An 18,662-nucleotide genomic window follows, 5' to 3' on the forward strand; every position below is an offset into this window, starting at 1 on the left:
GGCTCCGGGGGACAGGGGCACGCGGGCGGGGCAGGGGCCGAGGCAGGGGGCCTCAGGGTGGGCTCAGGCGCGGGCTCGGGCTGGGGGCCTCTGCAGCGCCCGCGCCTCGGTCCGCGCTTGGGTCCGGCGGTCAGCCCTAGCGCACAGAGTCTGCGGCGCCCGCCGCCGCCTCCGCCTCCTCATATGCCCGCGCCCGCGGGGGGGCCGGCGCCGGCCAATCAGGGGCGCCGCCGCCCTGATGGATGGCCCGCGGCCCCGCCCCCGGTACTGCAGCTGTTTTCCCCGCCCCCCAGCCTCCGCAAAGTGGCGGCTCGGCGGCGAAGGGGGGAGCGCTGCGGGAGGCGGAGAACCCGGAGACCCCCAGCAATGAGGGACCTGGAAACCCCCGCAGTGTGGGGTGTCGCCTCCAAGGAGGGGGAGCTGAGGGTGGGAGAGCCCCGGAATACCCCCTCATTGTGTGCCACCAGAGGGAGGGGTGCGCTGTGGAAGGTGAACACCGGGTGGGGGGAAGCCCCGTAAACCACTGCAATAAGGCAGGAGGGCCAGAGCACCCTTCTCTGCAATGAGGCAGGGGGAGCCCTGGAGACTGTGGGGTGCTGTTCAGGAGGGGCAGATGGAGGAAACCCAAGAGGCGAGAAAGATACCCCGCAATGAGCAGGGACGCTGCAGAGGGGGGCGGGGCCCTGAGGCCCCTCACTGTGTGACCTCCCCCCACCCACTATGGCATGGCAGTTATCCAACGAGACACAACTGCACAGGTACACAGGAGACATATCACAGCCAGAGAATCCCACTAAGCATCGGACTCACCCCCGACCGTCACCCAGAGAGCATAGATGCTGGGGACACCCACCAACGCCACCCACCACACACCACCAGTTTCACAATCACATTCCGTCACACACCAGCTTATCACCTCCCACACATCCTACAGTACCCATCAAAACAAGCCCAGAGACTCACAAACACATAGCAAGGAAAACACACGTAACACACACTGCACACCCCATCACACCACAACAGAATCACACAGTCATAAAACGCCATGCAGAGAAACACACACCCTTAAAACACCACCTCACAGACACACACATCACATGCTCCATCATAGCTGGCCATAAACCATCTCACACAGAGACCAGTAAACATTTAACCCATGGGCCCATGAACCAGTACACATCCACACTCAGCACTGTCACCCAGACACCACTTGAACCTTTGTGGACTCTGCTGTGTAATCACACAACATCACACACACTCCTCCCCAATATATCTGGGCACACGCAAAGACCCTCCATGCCAAACTGCCAAAGTATTGCTAATTGTGAATGACCAAGGGTGCACACAGATTCATGCACGGCACAATAATTCACAGACACAGATCACGCAACACCATCCCACACACCTCACACACTACACTCATCATGTATTTCAGTGCTGTCTTATACACTTGTATTGTAGCTTCAAATACTCCCAATGCCCACACCCCCACGCCATGCACATCCCAGCTTGGTATATATTGATACACACACACACAGATGCACAGCTAGCACCCACACCCCACGCCTGCCACAATACACATGACACCCCATCAGCCACCCACTGGAGCCTGAGGAGTTACAGCCTCCCACCCACACCTCTCTGCTCTATGAGGAACACTCCCAGACTCTGCGGGGACGGCAGAAAGGGCAGAGAGCAGGCAAGAGCCTGTTTCTGTAGCTTTTTCAGGATGTGGGTATCCTCCAACCTATGGAAGTCGAGATGTGGGGGACAGGCAAGGGGCATGAAGGTTAAGGACCAGGTCACTGATATGTATGAAAGGCTGAAGGCTGGAGTGAGACACAAAAAATGGGAGATTCAAAACCACAGAACCACAAGGACAGGGAGACTGGGCCAGAGAATAAAAGGGGGCAGGCGGGCAGGTGGGTTCCTTCGTTCCTCCAGCACCCAGAGCCTCAGCCCAATCCTGTACTCTGACCCGTCCCCATCCTTCCCTGCTGTCCTTTGTTGCCATAGTAACAGGGAGGTAGCATATGCAGCAAAGGAGGCTGGGCTTACAGATCTGGCCGGTCTCCATGGAGACTGGTGGTGGTGGGGGGAGCCACATCTTCTAGCCCTGGTAGTTGGCCCCTCTGCAGAACTCTGTCCCCTTCCAGGAGGAGGATGGGAGGGAACATATTATCTTTTTCCTCTCCACCTTATCCTGCAGGGATGAGCCTGGACCATGGCAGAGAGATTGGGGGGTGGAGAATCCTGGGGGGCTTCAGGATCCCAGGAGATTCTTGGCCTTGTCTCCTCCTGCTCACCAGCTGGGCTGGGGGAGACTGCACCCCAGACAGGCTCAGGTCCCCCTTCATGCACTCCCTCCTCAGTTTGGGGAGACTGATGACTGTGCATAGTGTTCCCAGCGTGAGGCTTTGCGGAAGTTGGGTGGGGGAGGAGGAAGATTTATGAAGGTCACAGGAATGGATGGGGACAAGGGAACTCGGCAAGAGAGATGGAAGGAGAGACTAAGGGGAGGATTGGACACAGAGTTCAAAACCAGAGAGATGCAAATAGGAAAGAAAAACAGAAAGATGGACAAAGACAGACAGACTGGCAAAGACAGAAATGAGGAAACAGATGGAGGAGACAGATCAACTGCATTACTTAGTGAAGATGACAGAGAGACACAGGGACACAGAGAGCCAGGCAGACATATCTGGCAAACTGGGGAGACAGAGATAAAGACTGAAGAGACAGAGCAGAAATGGGGGTGGGGGAGACTCAGAAATGGGAGACCTGATGCTTGGTATTGGGACAGAGAATGGGAGAGACCACAAATGTCTACAGCCATATTCTATCACCTTGACGGACTGACATTCCCGCTCAAGGGCAGAGACATTGATTCGTTTCTAAGAGATGTGGAAACAAGAAATATCCTGGGACACAAGCTCGCCCCCACACCTGCCTCTGAAGGGCACACATGTGGCAAGTGTCTGAGACACGGAAGAGGCCAGGTTGAGACGGGGTGCTGTGTGCCAGGCGGGGTCCCCCGGATGTGGCGTGCCCAAGCACTGCGAAGGCTGGCAGGTCCTGTCGGGGAGACAGGGCGATGCTGCGCGCCAGGCCGGTGCTGAACGGACAGCTCCCGAGCTCTGGGCCGCCTGCCCGAGGGGCGGGGCCCAGCCTCGCTCCTTTCCCTCGCTTGATCTCTCGCATTTCCACGGCTCGGGCCCCCTAACGTCCAAGTTTTCCAAGGTTTCCTGTTTCTCACCTATCTCTGCTCCACTTCGGTCTCTGCTTCTCTCAGCCCCAACAACCCTCGGTCTCTGAACCTGTTTCTCTGTCTACCCTCCCCTCTCCCATTCTGTCTCACCCTTCTCCCACCTCATTATGGCTTGTCTCCCTGTGTCTTCCTCTTTGGCCTATTTCCCCATCCCCCTCTGCTCCCCTCCGTGGTCTCTCCCCATCGCTACTCCATTTCTGTCTCTTCCCCATTCCTCTCCCATCTCTTTCTCTCCACCTCTCCATATCTCCCCCTTCCACTCGGCCTCGTTTTGGCTCTGGCTGTGTGACCTTCACTCGTCCTTTCTCAGCGGCAGTTTCCACAGAAACCTCCAGCGGGGCGGGGGAGGGCGGGGACAGAAAGCAGACCCACCCTTTTCCCGGATCCTCCCGCCCTTCGGCCTCCCGCCCCCCACCCACCCCCTCCACTGGGATTTCTCACTTCTTCTCTTGGGGGCTGGGGAGTTACGTTTTCAGGAGAAACACAGGATCAGGGGCACAGACAACTGAAGGTGGTCTCATGCACACACGCACATGATTACAAAGCCAGCAAATCACCCTGGCCCAGGCACACACCTGTCAGCGTCCGGGCTAGCCGGGGCACCACCACACTGTTCACTCGCCCTCCCCTCCCCCAGCCCCATCTGGTTTCTGTCATCCTACGTCTCCTTTTCCTGGTGTCTCCGCCTCTCCAGATCCCTGCATCTCTCCATCTGTCTCAGGGAGAGCTGCCTCCTTCTGTCCTGGGAGAAGGTCAGTGGACAAGGGCCAGCTGCCCGGACCTGCGCTGACCTGCTGTCTGAGGGCAGGGCGAAGAATTGAGAGTGCAGAAGCGACTTAGCAGCAGCAGCAGCAGCAGGGGTGACCATCCAGTCTGTGGTTCTCAGCAGACTCCCTGGGGGGTGGGGAGGGGAAGCCCAAGCCTTCGGTGCCCTCACACCCCCCAGGAAATGAGACCTGCGTATCCCCAGCTTTGGGGTTTTGTTCTTTTTTTTATTCCAACAGGGACTGGGCTGTGGCAGGAGGAGGGATGGGGGCCCAACTGACCCCCTCCCTGTGGGGGTCTCATAGAAATTCGGAGGTTTCTCCCCAAAAAAAAGAGAGAAAGAGAAGAGTCGAGGGGCGCCAGGGGACACCCATCTGCCCAGAGGCTTCCCACTTCTCCAGAAGTGGGGAGGGCTGCGTCAAGTCTTGGGGAGCCTGAGCAGTCCCAGGATGGGGTTCTCCCTGCGGACTGCTTTCCGCTTCCGGGAACGACCCCTGCAGTCCCGGCCCCCGGAGTCCTCGGTCCCTGCGCTCCTCTTTGTCCGCAGTCGGGGGCGGAGTGCGGGCGTCCGCGGCTCCCTCCGGGGAGTCCACTAGAGGGCGCGGGCGGGCTCTGGAACCGAGCCTCGGACTTCACCGGGAACCGAAGGCAAAATCGCGGCGTCCGGCGCGCGGCGGGCGCCAAGTCCCGTCCCTCGCCCACTGGGGAAGCGAGGGCGACCGGGGCCTGGGGCGGGCCCGGCCCCTGCGTCAGTCCGGGCGCCCGCCCGTGGTCACTCGTGCTCGGCCAGCTCGCGGGGGCCGGCGGGGCGGGGCCGGGGCGGGCTGGCGGCGTCGGCGGGGGCGCCCAGGCCACGCGGGGGCGCGCCGGCCCCGGACGCCCGCAGCGCCTGGATGCGCCGGCACTCCTGGCAGACGCGCACGTGGGTGCAGGGCGTGGGTGCGGGGGGCCGGGCCCCGCCTGGCGGCCCCGGATCGTCCAGGAGGCGCTGGGGGCCCCCGTGCGCGCTGCCCGCATCCGCGCCCGCCGAGTAGAGCTTGCCGTTGCTAAGGCGCATCTCGCGGACGGCGCGCAGCGACAGCAGGGCGCGGCTGGGGCCGCCGGGCCGCCGGCGCCGGCGGGAACGCGACGTCTTGCGGCAGGACACCGCGTGCCGCAGCTCCTGCAGCATCTCCTGGCACACCGACACCTGGGGGCGGCGCGGGGCGGCGGTCACGGCCTGCGCCCTCCTGCCGCCGCGCCTCCTCCCTCTCTGCCCCTCTGGTCCTCTAGGCGAGGCTCTTCACGTCCTCCTGCTCTCCCCGCCCCTCGCTGAGTTCACCGCTCTTTCTCTTTCCCACCTGCGCTCTCATCCTCTCCCTTCCTTCCATCCTCTCCTCACTTCCTAGTCTCTTCCCTCGCAGGTCCCTTCTCTCCCCGTGCTCTTCCTTCTTCTCGCCTCTCAAGTCCTGTCTGCCCACTTCTCTCTCCCGTCTCCCGGATTTGTTCTTAAATCGGCCCTTCACCTCCGAGCCATGCTCCTCTCTTCCTACTATCTCGCCTCTTGTCTTTTCACTCGAAAGTTTCTAACTCCTTCTAGTCCTTCCCTCCTACTTGTTCTCCATCCTCTGTCACTGATTCCTGTGCTTGGTACTGACCGCCTACTGGTGGCTCAGATGGTCAAGAATCTGCCTGCATAGCAGGAGACCCAGGTTTGATCCCTGGGTGGGGAAGATCCCCTGGAGAAGGCAATGGCTACTTACTCCAGTACTCTTGCCTGGAAAATCCCATGGACAGAGGAGCCTGGCGAGCTACAGCCCATGGGGTCGCAAAGAGTCGGACACAACTGAGTGACTAACACTCTCATAACATACTGGCAGACCACCTACAGTGTCCCAGGCACTGTCTGGGAGCATTAGGGCCACAGCAGAGAACAGACGGAAGCCCCTACCCTCCTGGAGGTTATATTCCAGCATTCAGAGACGAAACCTAAAAACGTAGTATGTTCGATGGTGATGAGTGCTTTGGAGAAAAATTAAATTCGGAAAAGAGATAGGGGTGTGGGTGGGGAGCAAGGCTGAATGTTGAGATGAGACCTTATGGGAGACTCATTGAGAAGAGGAAGTGCAAGTAGGATGTGCAAGGCAGGGCAGGGATGAGCTGCAGGGGACCCGGTAGGAGGGAGGGCAGACGGTTCAGCTGGATACAGGTGCGGAGGTGCTGGAAGAACCTGGAGCAGGTCAGGTGGTTGGGGTGGGGTGGGCAAGGGGGCATGGGAGGAGATGAGGTCAGAGGGGCAATGGGGGCTGGCTTGTTTAAGGCCCAGAGTCCACGGTAAGCATTTGGCTTTTACTCTGAGTCAGATGAGCTGACTCACTGGAAAAGACCCTGATGCTGAGAAAGATTGAAGGCAGGAGAAGGGGATGACAGAGGACGAGATGGTTGGATGGCATCACTGACTCAACGGACATGAGTCTGAGCAAGCTCCAGGAGATGGTGAAGGACAGGCAAGCCTGGCGTGCTGCAGTCCATGGGGTCGCAAAGAGTCGGACACGACTGAGCGACTGAACAGCAACAGAACCACTGAGTCAGAAGAGTTTTAGATACAGGACCGCTGTGCTTTCACCAGCTCGCTCTGAAGCCGTGCTGGGAAGGCTGTAGGGAGGCCAAGGCGAGAGCAGGGGGCCCCCTAGGAAGCCACTCTGATCACCAGTCAAGAGATGGCAGTGACTGGACCAGTGTGGTGGTGGCCAAGGAGGTGAGAAGAGTTTGAATTCTGGGTGTGTTTCAAAGGTGGAGCCCACAGTTTTTGCTGAGGTCAGGTAGAGGGTGTGAGAAAGAGGGAGGGGTGAAGGGTGACTCCACATATTTTGGCCCCAGCAACTGGAATGACAGTGTTGCCTGATGGGTGGGCAGGAGCTCCGTGTGGGCCACGTGGCGTCACGCACCGCCTGGTGGACATCCATGTGGAGGTGCAGAGTACCGGGAGCTGAACTGACAAACTGTGGGCTCAGGGAGAGGTCCCTGGAAGGGATACACACCTGGGGTTATGGTAGTCAGCCTCCAAGATGCTGCCCCCGGGGTGTTCACACCCTTGTGAGATCCACTTTGCCTTTGTAGGTGGGTCACTGTGTGATCCACAGAATAAGGCTGACTTTTCAGCTCTCTCTTGGACCCCTCGCTCTGGGGCAAGTCGGCTGCCAGGCCCGAGGCCACTCCAGCAGCCCTGTGGAGAGGTCTCTGAGAGAGGAACTGAGGCCTCCTGCCCGCTGCCACGTGAACGAGTGTATTTTTATTCTATCTCAAGATGTTTTGACATATCAAACATCTTGCTAGCCAGGGAGAGACCGCCCTCCCAGAGCTAGCCAATTCTTAGGGACAGCGAAGGGTTGGGAACCTGCCTTTCATATGAAAACCCAACCAGTTCTGAATCTATACTCCCCATTTATCTGACTCACACACCAAATCCTAAAACAACCCAGGGAAGGTACCAGACAAGGAGAGACCACCCCTCTAGCCCAGAGCCTGCTAACAGCGTTCACATGGCCGAGTACTAAGCCATTTCCCCACTTGCCTTGCCTTTCCCAATAAAGCCTCTGCCCGAGGTTTCTCTCTCCCTTCTTCTGCTTCCTGACCAAAGCTGGTGCTTTCCTTGTGGCCCCAGTGGAGCTAGTGGTGGGGGGAGCATGGGCTTTGTTAGGTCATGTAAGTACTAAATTCTTCTCTCCCTGGCACTGGCCTCTCCATGTCATCACCCAGTCACTCCCATAAATTAAAACCCCAATTACATTGTGAGACGGAACCATCCTAGAAGTAGATCCTCTAGCCCCAGTGGGGCCTCTGTGTGTATGTGCTAAGTCGCTTCAGTCGTGTCTGACTCTGTGCGACCCTACGGACTGTAGCCGCCAGGAGTACTGGAGTGGGCTGTCATGCCCCCTCCTCCAGGGGATCTTCCTGACCCAGGAATCGAACCCACATCTCTTACGTATCCTGGATTGGCAGGCAGATTCTTTACCACTAGAGCCACCTGGGAAGCCCCCAGACAACAACAAGTCCCCATGACATCATGCACATGACCTTAGCAGAGACACTGAGCTGCCAGGACCACCCAGCTAAGCTGCTCCCAGATTCCTGACCTATGGAAACTATGAACCGGTATCAGTTTGCTGTTGAAGTGGCTAAAATGGGGGATAGCTTGTTACGTGGCAAAAGATGAATAATGCAGGAGTCATCAGCATACAGTCTCGCAAACCATTTGGCTGGAAGAGATCAGCGAGGGAGGGCAGGAAGAGAAGTCCAAGGCCCGAGCCCGAGGGCCCCCAGTGAGAATGTCAGAGGTAGGAGGAAGATGACACAGAAGCAGGGACCAGAGAGGGCTGAGGAGATCGTGACCGGCTGTGTGGGAGCCCAGGGCTACCTCACTGTGATGAGGCCGGAGACTCAGGCACTGGATTTCAGATGTGAAGGTCGTGGATGGCGAGACTGGCTTCAGCAGAGGGGCGGGGACAGAAAGTGGATGGGAGTGTGTCCAAGAACGAATGGAAGGGCAGAAACTGGAAACACCCTGTCAAGGCTACCACAGAAGGGGAGAAATGGGCTGGTGACCAGGAGGGGAAGCTGGGTCGAGAGAGGGGATTCCTTGAAGATGGGAGAAACGATAGTGTGTCTGTCTGCCACCCGGCTTGATCCGATAGAGAGAGGAAAACTGATGATGCCGGAGGGAAGGAAGGTTGAGGAATGTCCTTGGGAAGCCGCGAGGGGAGGAGGAGGCCCGGCACCGGTGGAGGGAGCGTTAGCGAGGAGGGGCGTGGATGCTCACTTGGAATAACTAACGGGGCGAGTGGAGAAGGCAGGCGGGTGGCGGGATGCGGGGGTGAGGGCTGGCAGGCTCCCGGACTCCTCTGCTTTCCGCAGGCGAGCAGAAGCAAGGTCAAGGGCTCAGAGCGAGGAGGGGGAGGAGGGGCTGGAGGCTGGCGGAGGGCGCGGCAGGTGGGGACCGGGCCGCGGGGCTGGCGGAGTGTGGGTGGGCTTCCGCGCTGCCGCAGACAGCTGCACGCTCCTCGCCCCACAGTCTCTCCTGCTGTCTCTTCCTCATCTGCCACCTCGTCCTCTCCCCGCCTTCTCTCGGGGCCCCTCCTCACTCCTTGCCGCATCCTCAGGGCTGCCTGCGCCCTCTGCCCGCTCTGTCTTTCCTCATGTCATGGACGCTCTCGCTCCTCTCCCTTCTGCCTCTTTTTTAAAAATTTGGCTGCTCGGCCGCTTGTGGGATCTTAGCTCCCCGAGCAGGGATTGGAGCAGGGATTGAACCGGGACCCTCTGCCTTGAGACCACCAAGTCCTAACCACTGGACCACAGCGAAGTCCCTGCTCTCACCTCTTTCTGGCGCTCTGGAACCCCCTGGAGGATCGTCTCTCCCCTCCCTGGCTCCCACCCCTTCCCCCGCATTCCTCCAGGCAGGGCTCCCAATGCCACAGTCTTCCCCTCTCCCCTGGGGTCTTCGCCACCCCCGGGGTCCCGCTTCTCCCCGCACACCCTTCGTCAGCCTCCTTACCTCTTCCGACTCTGCCGACCTCCGCGTGGACCATATGAACTCCATGACCGCCACGAAGACAGCGATGATGAGGCCACAGATGAGCACGACAAAAATGCCCCCGATGTTCTCCATGCCCAAGCCTGGGGGGGAGGGGGAGAGCCAGGGGTCGGGCCTTGTGGGCGGAGCAGGGGGGCCAGTGCGGGCCTTCGGGAAGGGCAGGGGAGCGGGGCAGCTGACCTTTGGCTCGGTGGTCCTCCTCCTTGGGGCAGCGGCCCCCCTCCCACCACTTGCGCTTCAGGATCTCCAGCCGGTTGTTCTCCTGAAGCTGAAGGATGGCCAGCGTGATCTCATCCCGGAACGGGGAGCCTGGACCAGCACACGGTGGGGCGGGTCATCGGGACCCTGGAGCCCTGCCCACCAAGGCCCAGCTCCTCTCCTCCCTGCTCTGCTGGGCACCCAGCATCTTCCCTGTCCACCCTCCATCTGACTACTGCTCGCCACCTCCCCTTAACCACCCCGGGCCAAGCCCCCGACCTGTCACTTTTGTCACCATTTCCCCCTCCTTGGACAGCAAGGAGATCAAACCAGTCCATCCTAAAGGAAATCAACCCTGAATAGTCATTGGAAAAACTGATGCTGAAGCTGAAGCTCCAGTACTTTGCCCATCTGATGCAAAGAGCTGATTCATTGGAAAAGACCTGATGCTGAGAAAGACTGAGCGCAGGAGAAGGGGGGGACAGAGGATGAGATGGTTGGATGGCATCATCAACTCAATGGACATGAGTTTGAATAGACTCCGGGAGATGGTGAAGGACAGTGAAGCCTGGCGTGCCGCAGTCCATGGGATTGCAAAGAGTCAGACACAACTGAGCGACTGCACAACACCACTCCCCTCCTTGTGGCCCCCTCCCTCACTCCTCACTGAATCTCTTCTCAACACAGCCGCCAGAAAGACAATTTCAGAAACACAGTCATAGATCACACCTCTCTGGTGCTTAAAACTCTCCAATGACTTCTGTTTGCAGCTAGAAAAAAAGTGTTCACAGGTTCAACAAGATCCTGCATTCACTGGTCCTGCCACCTGGGGCTCCCTTAGGACTTTTGCTTCTGTCTGGAATGTTCCCTCCCTTCACTCAAGGTGCAGCTCACATGGTGCCTCAGAAAGGTCTTCTCTAACTCTATTTAAAATGCCAGGGAATTCCCCAGCAGTCCAGGACTCTGGGGTTAGGACTCTGTGCTTTCACTACGCGGGGCGGGGGTGGGGGTGGGGCCTGGGTTCAATCCCTGGTTAGTGAATTAAGATACGGCAAGCTATGTGGTGCAGCCAAATTAAAAAAAAAAAATGACAACAAGCACCCCACTCCCTGTCCATCTCTTCCGCTGATTTACTTCAGAGCAGTTGTGACCACATGATGTCACCTTATGAGGCTATGTGTTAGCTGTCTGTCTGCCGTCTTTGCCCCATTAGGCAGCCGAGGTGGGGGCTGAGCAGCTAGCTCCCTGCTGTGGCCTCTGAGTAACCAGCACAGTCCTGGCACACAGTAGGGCATCAGACCTGCCACCTGAATGAGTCCCCAGCCACACCTCTCCTCTGCATGGCCCCAGACCTGGACCACCTCTCTCCTCCCTGCCCTCAGATCCTTCCCTTAAACTATCCTTGGGTCACACCCACATCCTGCTGCTGCTGCTACTGCTAAGTCGCTTCAGTCGTGTTAGACTCTGTGCGACCCCATAAATGGCAGCCCACCAGGCTTCGCCGTCCCTGGGATTCTCCAGGCAAGAACACTGGAGTGGGTTGCCATTTCCTTCTCCAATGCATGAATGTGAAAAGTGAAAGTGAAGTCGCTCAGTCATGTCCGACCCTTAACTTCCTACCCTGTACTAATTATGGTAATTCTTTTTTAAAATATTTTTTATGTGGACCATTTTTAAGGTCTTTATTGAATTTGTTACAATATTGCTTCTGTTTTATGTTTTGGTTTTTTGACTGTAAGGCATCTTAGCTTCCCGACCAGGGATCAAACCTGTGCCCCCTGCATTGGAAGGTGAAGTCTTAACCACTGGACCACCAGGGGAGTCCCCACTGTGGTGATTCTTGAGCATCTTCCAGGTGCCAGAAACTAGGGCAAGTGTGGTGATGGGTATTTAGCAGATACCTACTATGTGTTAGACCCTCGGTCTACGGAAATGTATTCACGTCTCACAGTGATCCCGAGGCATGTACTGTTGCCGTTCAGTTGCTAAGTTGTGTCTGACCCTTTGCGACCCCACGGACTGTAACCCGCCAGGCTCCCCTGCCCAAGGGATCTTCCCGGCCGGAATACTGGAGTGGGTTGCCATTTCCTTCTCCGGGGCATCTTCCCCACTCAGGGACTGAACCCGCATCTCCCGCATCGGCAGGTGGATTCTTTACTGCTGAGCCACCAGGGAAGCCCGAGGTAGGTATTACCACCCTCATTATCTGAAGGAGGCAGATGACACTGTTGCCTGAGTCAGGGAGGAAGCTGGGATTGTAATCCAGGTTGGCGTGACTCCGGATCCTATCTCTCAGAGCACCAGGCACCAGTTTCCCTGATAACAGCACTGACCCTACTGCAAAGCTGCTAAAATTTGGGCTCATCTGTTATGTAGTCACAGGTAAGTAACGCAGCAATCATCAGAATATAGGTAGGTTTAAAAGCCAAAATTGGGTGACAAGATTGGTGGTGAGTTAAAACACCTCCAGGTCTCCCTGGCAGATCCATCCATCATTCTTCCTCCCTCCCTTCCACCCATCCAACAGCATCCATTGTCATTTCCTGAGCACCTGCGCTGCCTGTGGGTTTGGTGCAGAGAATGTGAAGTCAGCAAAACCATACCCTCCTGCTGGAGGGGCCCTGGGGCCAATGGGAGAAGGTGGCGAGCCTCACAGGGTTCTCCCAGCCGCCCTGTAGGGCTGGAGTGGATGGCTCCTAGGCCTGTTTGTCTGGGTGGAGGGCGCAGAGGCTCAGGAGGGTGGCGGTACCTGAGGCCACACAGTCAGGAGGCTACACATAGCACACCCAGCCTGCTCAGGGAGGGTCTGGCCCACCCCGTGGCCTGCTCACACAGCTTGGTTCCCGCTGCCCGGGGCCCCAGGGCTGCCATACCCAGCGGCATGCCGATGCCGTAGCCCTTGGTGTCGAGGAGGCCCCCGATCTGGGTGAGGTTGCAGTTGAGGCGCCGGTGGTACTCATTCATGGTGGACTCGAGCAGGAAGGCGTAGCGGGAGTTGAGGACGCGGGCGATGCCCTCCTCTGTGCTCTTGACAAACACGCTGGGCTGCTTCGACTGCATGTAGTTCCACATCCGCTGGTACGTCTGGTACCGTGAATTCTGGGCAAGGGGAGCGTGGGGAGGGGAGGACGGGTGAGGGTCTTTCCACTCCTGCCTTTCCCCCTGAGCCCTCTGCCCTCCAGGAGGTCTCCCTCAAGCCGAGAGAGTGAGGAGACCAGAGGAAGACAGAGCCGAGGACAGAGAGAGACAAGACAGACAGACAGACAGACAGACAGACTGCTCAAGGCCTGGTCCAAACCATCCCCACACCCACCAGCCCAGTGAGGAACCCGAGGACTGAAGGCTTGGGAAGGAGAGGGCATGACCTGTTTTCCAACCCTTTTTCTCTCTCCCACTCTTGGGTCTTGACTCAGCTTAATGCCCAGCCCTGTCTTCCCAGTGTTCCCAGTGTATATCCAGAGAAGCAGAGGCTCCACCCCCATTATCTCTCCAGGGCCCAGCCTGCTTCAAGGAGACCTCCATCCAGGCCAAACAGGACCGCTTTCCTCCTCCAGGCCCTGCGGGGACCTTCTGAGGAATGCCCTGCCCTACCCTAAGCTGCTGTGCATGGCGGTGACCCCGACACCAAGCCAGGGTGGCCCCGGGGGCCCCACCTGAAAGAAGGTCATGGTGGAGCCGGCGTGGATGGTGCCATACTCGATGTTGGTCTGGTCTGCCAGGTCGTCGGCTGACTCCACGGGCACCTCCATGCGCTGCACGGTGAGGAAGGCGGCCAGGTTGGCCGTGTAGGAGGAGATGATGATCAAGGTGAAGGCCCACCTGAGGGGTGGGAGGGGTGAGCTATGGGCTGGAGACACCCCTGCCACCTTGCCCCTGTGGCCATGCACCCCATTGGTGGTGCCCCCCCCGCCAGTGACCCAAGCACCTAGAAGGCTGACTGCTGACTGGGATCATAGAATCTGGGATCACAGAATCCCATGGACAGAGGAGCCTGGAGGGCTATAGTCCATGGTGTCACAAAGAGTTGGGAGGGGCTGGGATCATAGCATCTGGAGCCAGATCCCTGGGTTTACCTTTTTAAAAAGATTTTTATTTATTTATTTTGCTGCACCAGGTTTTAGTTGAGTATGTGGGATCTAGTTCCCTGAGCAGGGACTGAACAAGGGTCCCCTGCATTGAGAGCGCAGAGTTGAAGCCATTGAACCACCAGGGAAGTCCCTTCCCTGGGTTTAAGTATTACTTCTAGAGACTTCCTGGTAGCTCAGAGAGTAAAGAATCCATCTGCAATGCAGAAGACCGGGATTTGATCCCTGGGTTGGGAAGATCCCCTGGAGGAGGGCAGGGCAACCCACTTCAGTATTCTTTCCTGGAGAATCCCATGGACAGAGGAGCCTGGCAGACTACAGTCCATGGTGTCACAAACAGTTGGACACAACTGAGCGACTAACACTTTCTTTCCAGAGACTCCCGCTCCCAGAAACACAAGAGAATAAGATGGTCTGGAAATACCCTCTCATTGTGAGCTATTAATAGAAAACTGGACAGGGTATAGGAAATGACCTTAGACAAAGGACAACAGGCATCACAGGACCAGGATCCTGGAGGAAAGAGAAATAATGAAGGAAGGCTTGCTTGCCATTGCCCAGCTGGACTTAATTTACAGACGGCCGTGCCAGGAAGGAAAACCCAGCGTCTGGCAAACTCACTGAGCTGCGGAGATGGAGATCAGAGATCAAGAAGGCCTAGATGGCCAGCATTCATGAGTCAGAATGCCCACGAGGAAGAATCAGAGTGCTCAGAGTTCTAGAAATCTGCACAGCTTCTCTTCTGAATCTTCGGCTGAATGTCAGTCTGTGTAAGCACTGGATAAAACTCCAAGGGGTCAGATAAGAACAATTTTCAAAGGGAGAACAATTTCCAGGGCTCATACAGGGATGGGAATCTTTTGAGCTCCTTGTACCAGAGTAGAGAGATTTCTTTGAATGCATAAGACATTCAATAGAGAACCAAAAGCAGCACACGTTAGAATTAGAGTTAAGTTAGCCCAAGAATATGTTATGCTAGGCCTACCCTAAAAGAGCTTAAAAACAGGCCTGGAAAGGCTCAAAAGAATCCACAAGTAACTGTTTTGCAGGAAAAAAAAACCAACAAACCCCAAGATTCTTTAATACACACAACAATGTAAACAGCATAAAATCCACAATGTCTGTCATCCAATAAAAAATACCAGATAAACAAACGTGCAGGAAACTTGTGACCTAAACTAGGAAAAAGTTGCTCAATGGAAGCCGAACTAGAATCGGCAGAGATGATGGAATTAGCAGCCAGGACATTAAACAGCTATTACAAAGACATTCAGAGTGATCAAGGACGCAAAGAAAAACATCAACATATTGCAGAAGGAAATGCAAGACAGGGATAGAAATCTGTATGTGAAATATACAACATCTAAAAGGAAATTTTTACTGGAAGGATCTACACAGATTCGACACTGCACAGAAAAGAAAATGGATTTTGAAGACAGCAAAAGAATCTACTCAAAAGAGACACACAAACACAAAAAAGGAAACACAAAGAGGGAAGAAACGACCAACAATGAGCACAGAGCTTAGTGGCCTTAGGAAGGATGCCAAGTGGTCTTACACCCATGACTGGAGTCCCAAAGACAGAGAGACTAAGGGGGTAACAGAAAAAAACCCTCTGAAAGAGTAACGTCCAACATTTTTCAAATTTAGTGAAAATTATAAACTTACAGATCCAAGAATCTCAATAAACCCCAAGTAAGAAAAACATGCATAACCACGTTATTAGTTATTTCTCGTTTTGGAAATAGCTCGTAACATTTTACATCCAATTTATGAAGTCTGAATTTTTTCTGAATGAATGTAACTAATTTTTATAAGTAAATACTGGGTTTTATGAGCTTCCCAGGTGGCTCAGTTGTGAAGAATCCACCTGTAATGCAGGAGACATGAAGACCCAGGTTTGATCCCTGGGTCAGAAAGATCCCCTGGGGAAGGAAATGGCAACCCACTCCAGTATTCTTGCCTGGAGAATCCCATAGACAGAGGAGCCTGGCATGCTACAATCCATGAGATCGCAAAAAGACACGACTTAGCAATTAAACAATATCAAACAAATATCAATAATTATACTGCAGGTAAATGGTCTCAGCCTGGGGTTGGCAAACTATGGCCCACAGGCAAGATCTGATTTACTGTTTTTGTGCAGCCCACAAGCTAAGAACGGCTTTCACATTTTAAAATGCTTAAAAAGAAACTGAAGGAAGAGTAACAGCTCATGACACACAACACATAAAATTCAAATTTCACTGTCACTGTCCATAAAATTTTATTGGGGGAATTTCCGGGCGGTTCAGTGGTTAGGACTCTGAGCTTCCAATGTGGGAAGGATGGGGCGTGGGTTGGATCCCTGGTTGGGGAACTAAGATCCGACATGCCCCACTGTGCATGAAAAAAAGTTTCATTGGAACACAACCACACTCATTCAATCAAGGCTGCTTTGGTACCACATTCAGGGTTCAGTTCAGTTCAGTTCAGTCGCTCAGTCGTGTCCGACTCTTAGCGACCCCATGAACCACAGCACGCCAGGCCTCCCTGTCCATCACCAACGTTCAGGGTTAAGTAGATGCAACAGATACCATATGACCAACAATGCCTGAAATATTTATAATTTGGCCCAATACTCAAAAGTTTGCCAATCCCTGGCTCAAGGCCTAAGTACGTGCTGCCTATAAGAAAACCACTTTAAACGTTAAGTGTAGGTAAGCTGACAGTAAAAGGATGGGGAAAAGATATACTATCAAACACTACACTAAAACAGTTGGGGATGGCCCTGGTGGTCCAGTGGCTAAGACTCCGTGCTACAGTGATTGAACAGAGGGCCCCAGTTCGATCCCTGGTCAGGGAACTAGATCCCACATGCTACAACTAAGATGTAGTGCAGCCAAATAAATACTTTTTTAAAAAAGCTGGGATGGCTATATGAATATCAAAAAAGGTAACCCCCAAACAAGGAATTTACCGGTAATAAAGAGGAAGTGAAAGTGAAAGTCACTCAGTTGTGTCTGACTCTTGTATAGACCCCATGGACTATACAGTCCATGGAATTCTCTAGGCCAGAATACTATAGTGGGTTGCCTTTCCCTTCTCCAGGGGATCTTCCCAACCCAGGGGTTGAACCCAGGTCTTCTGCATTGCAGGTGGGTTCTTTACCAGCTGAGCCACAAGGGAAGCCCAAGAATACTGGAGTGGGTAGCCTATCCCTTCTCCAGTGGATCTTCCCAACCTAGGAATCAAACCAGGGTCTCCTGCATTGCAGGCAGATTCTTTATCAACTGAGCTACATAATAGCAAAGGGGTCAATTCATCAAAAGAACACAACAGTCCTAAACATTGATGCACCTAATTACACAGCTTCAAATTTCATGAAGCAAAACCTGCTAGAACTGAAAAGAGAAACAGATAAAAATTTTCCACAATTACAAGTGGTGACCTCAACACTCTTCCCTCAGTAATTGATAGAATCAGTAAACACAAAGTCAATAAGCATACAGAAGACATGAAGACAAGAGTAACCTACTGGTCCTAATTGCCATTTACAAAACATTGCATCCACCAACAGCAAAACACACATTCTATGCATGTGCACGTAGAACATTTACCAGGATAGACTATGCTGAGTCATTAAACAAGTCTCAATAAATGACAAAAGATTAAAATCTTACAGAGAATATTCACTGACCACAGTGGAAATAAAGTAGAAATCAAGGTCCCTGGAAAATCCCCAAATCCTGGCTCCATCATTGATGAGCTGTGAGACCATGGATTCACCAATGAGGTTAAGTATAACCATAGACTCCCACAGGAATTCCCTCGCAGGCCAGTGGTTAGGACTCCATGCTTTCAGTGTCAAGTGGGTGGGTTCAATCCCTGGTGGAGGAACTAAGATCCCATAAACCTCAGAGTGTGGCCAAAATAACAGTATATATAATAACAGTAATAATGATGATAATAATTGTAGGTCGCTCCTCACAGGGCTGTTCTAACAGTGAGTTACAACGTAGACCAAGTACTACGCACCTGTGTGCTTTCGTGGTCCTGTGACTCAGGATGGACTTGGGAAAAGAAGTACCCACTGACCTGGCTCTAGACCCAAAGGCAGGCACCTGTCTTGGCCTGGCCCTCTGTTCTCCCACCAGGCAGGTGAGAGGGGCGAGGCTTCCTGCTGAAGTGCAGATACAGATCTGTGGCGCCTGAGGACAGGAAAGATGCTGAGATGTCCTTCCAGACCAGCCCCTCCTCCAGCGGATGATGATAAAAAGAGCAGCTGTCCTCTGCTGAGCACGCAAGCACACTCCTGTGCTAGATGCTGGGATGCACGTGGAGTGTAGGATAAATGGATGAACAATACGCCTCTTCCAAAAGCAACCCAGACTCAATTCACACAAAGATCCAGGGTCCACCATAATATCTCTGGAAGCCAAGTCTCTTCAAACCTACCCCACGGGTCAATGCTGTCATTCACTCAAGTCAAAACTATTCTGCCTGGTACACCCCAGGTACCCCCAAAACCCCAGGGACAGCATGGCAGACAGGCAGTGGCGATGGTGGGGGTGATGGGGCCATTCACCAAGACAGAGCCTGAGGACCAATTTGGGAGTAAGGACGTGAGCTCCGTTTTGGGCAAGCTGAGTTTGAGGGTGCCTCATGGAGGGATGTGCAGTTGAGGACTTGGGAAGGGAAGCCGGGGGTATACAGAGTGGTGGTTCCTGGGCAGGGAGTGACCCCGGGGTTGTTTGAGGAAAGTGCTTGGTGAGGTGTGGGGCACTCTGGTGACCAA

At 54.8% G+C, this 18,662-nt stretch overlaps 1 protein-coding gene across 3 annotated transcripts in view; it reads right to left on the minus strand.

The window, feature by feature from the left end:
• Positions 1 to 4,239: 4,239 nt before the first annotated feature.
• GRIK5 (glutamate ionotropic receptor kainate type subunit 5) overlaps positions 4,240 to 18,662 on the minus strand; it is a 62,492-nt gene continuing 48,069 nt past the window's right edge. For all 3 annotated transcript variants that reach the window (XM_055412055.2, XM_055412054.2, XM_055412053.2), the window contains 5 exons: positions 13,454 to 13,619; positions 12,674 to 12,899; positions 9,783 to 9,911; positions 9,564 to 9,685; positions 4,240 to 5,222 (listed from right to left, as the gene is read on the minus strand). In XM_055412055.2, the coding sequence (XP_055268030.1) occupies positions 4,806 to 5,222; positions 9,564 to 9,685; positions 9,783 to 9,911; positions 12,674 to 12,899; positions 13,454 to 13,619 (1,060 nt within the window). In that variant the 3' untranslated portion in view covers positions 4,240 to 4,805. The remainder of the gene's footprint in view (positions 5,223 to 9,563; positions 9,686 to 9,782; positions 9,912 to 12,673; positions 12,900 to 13,453; positions 13,620 to 18,662) is intronic.

The sequence above is a fragment of the Moschus berezovskii genome, chromosome 22 (assembly GCF_049115385.1).
Source record: "Moschus berezovskii isolate FMDL1 chromosome 22, NW_MosBer_1.0, whole genome shotgun sequence".
NCBI classification, from domain to species: Eukaryota; Metazoa; Chordata; class Mammalia; order Artiodactyla; family Moschidae; genus Moschus; species Moschus berezovskii.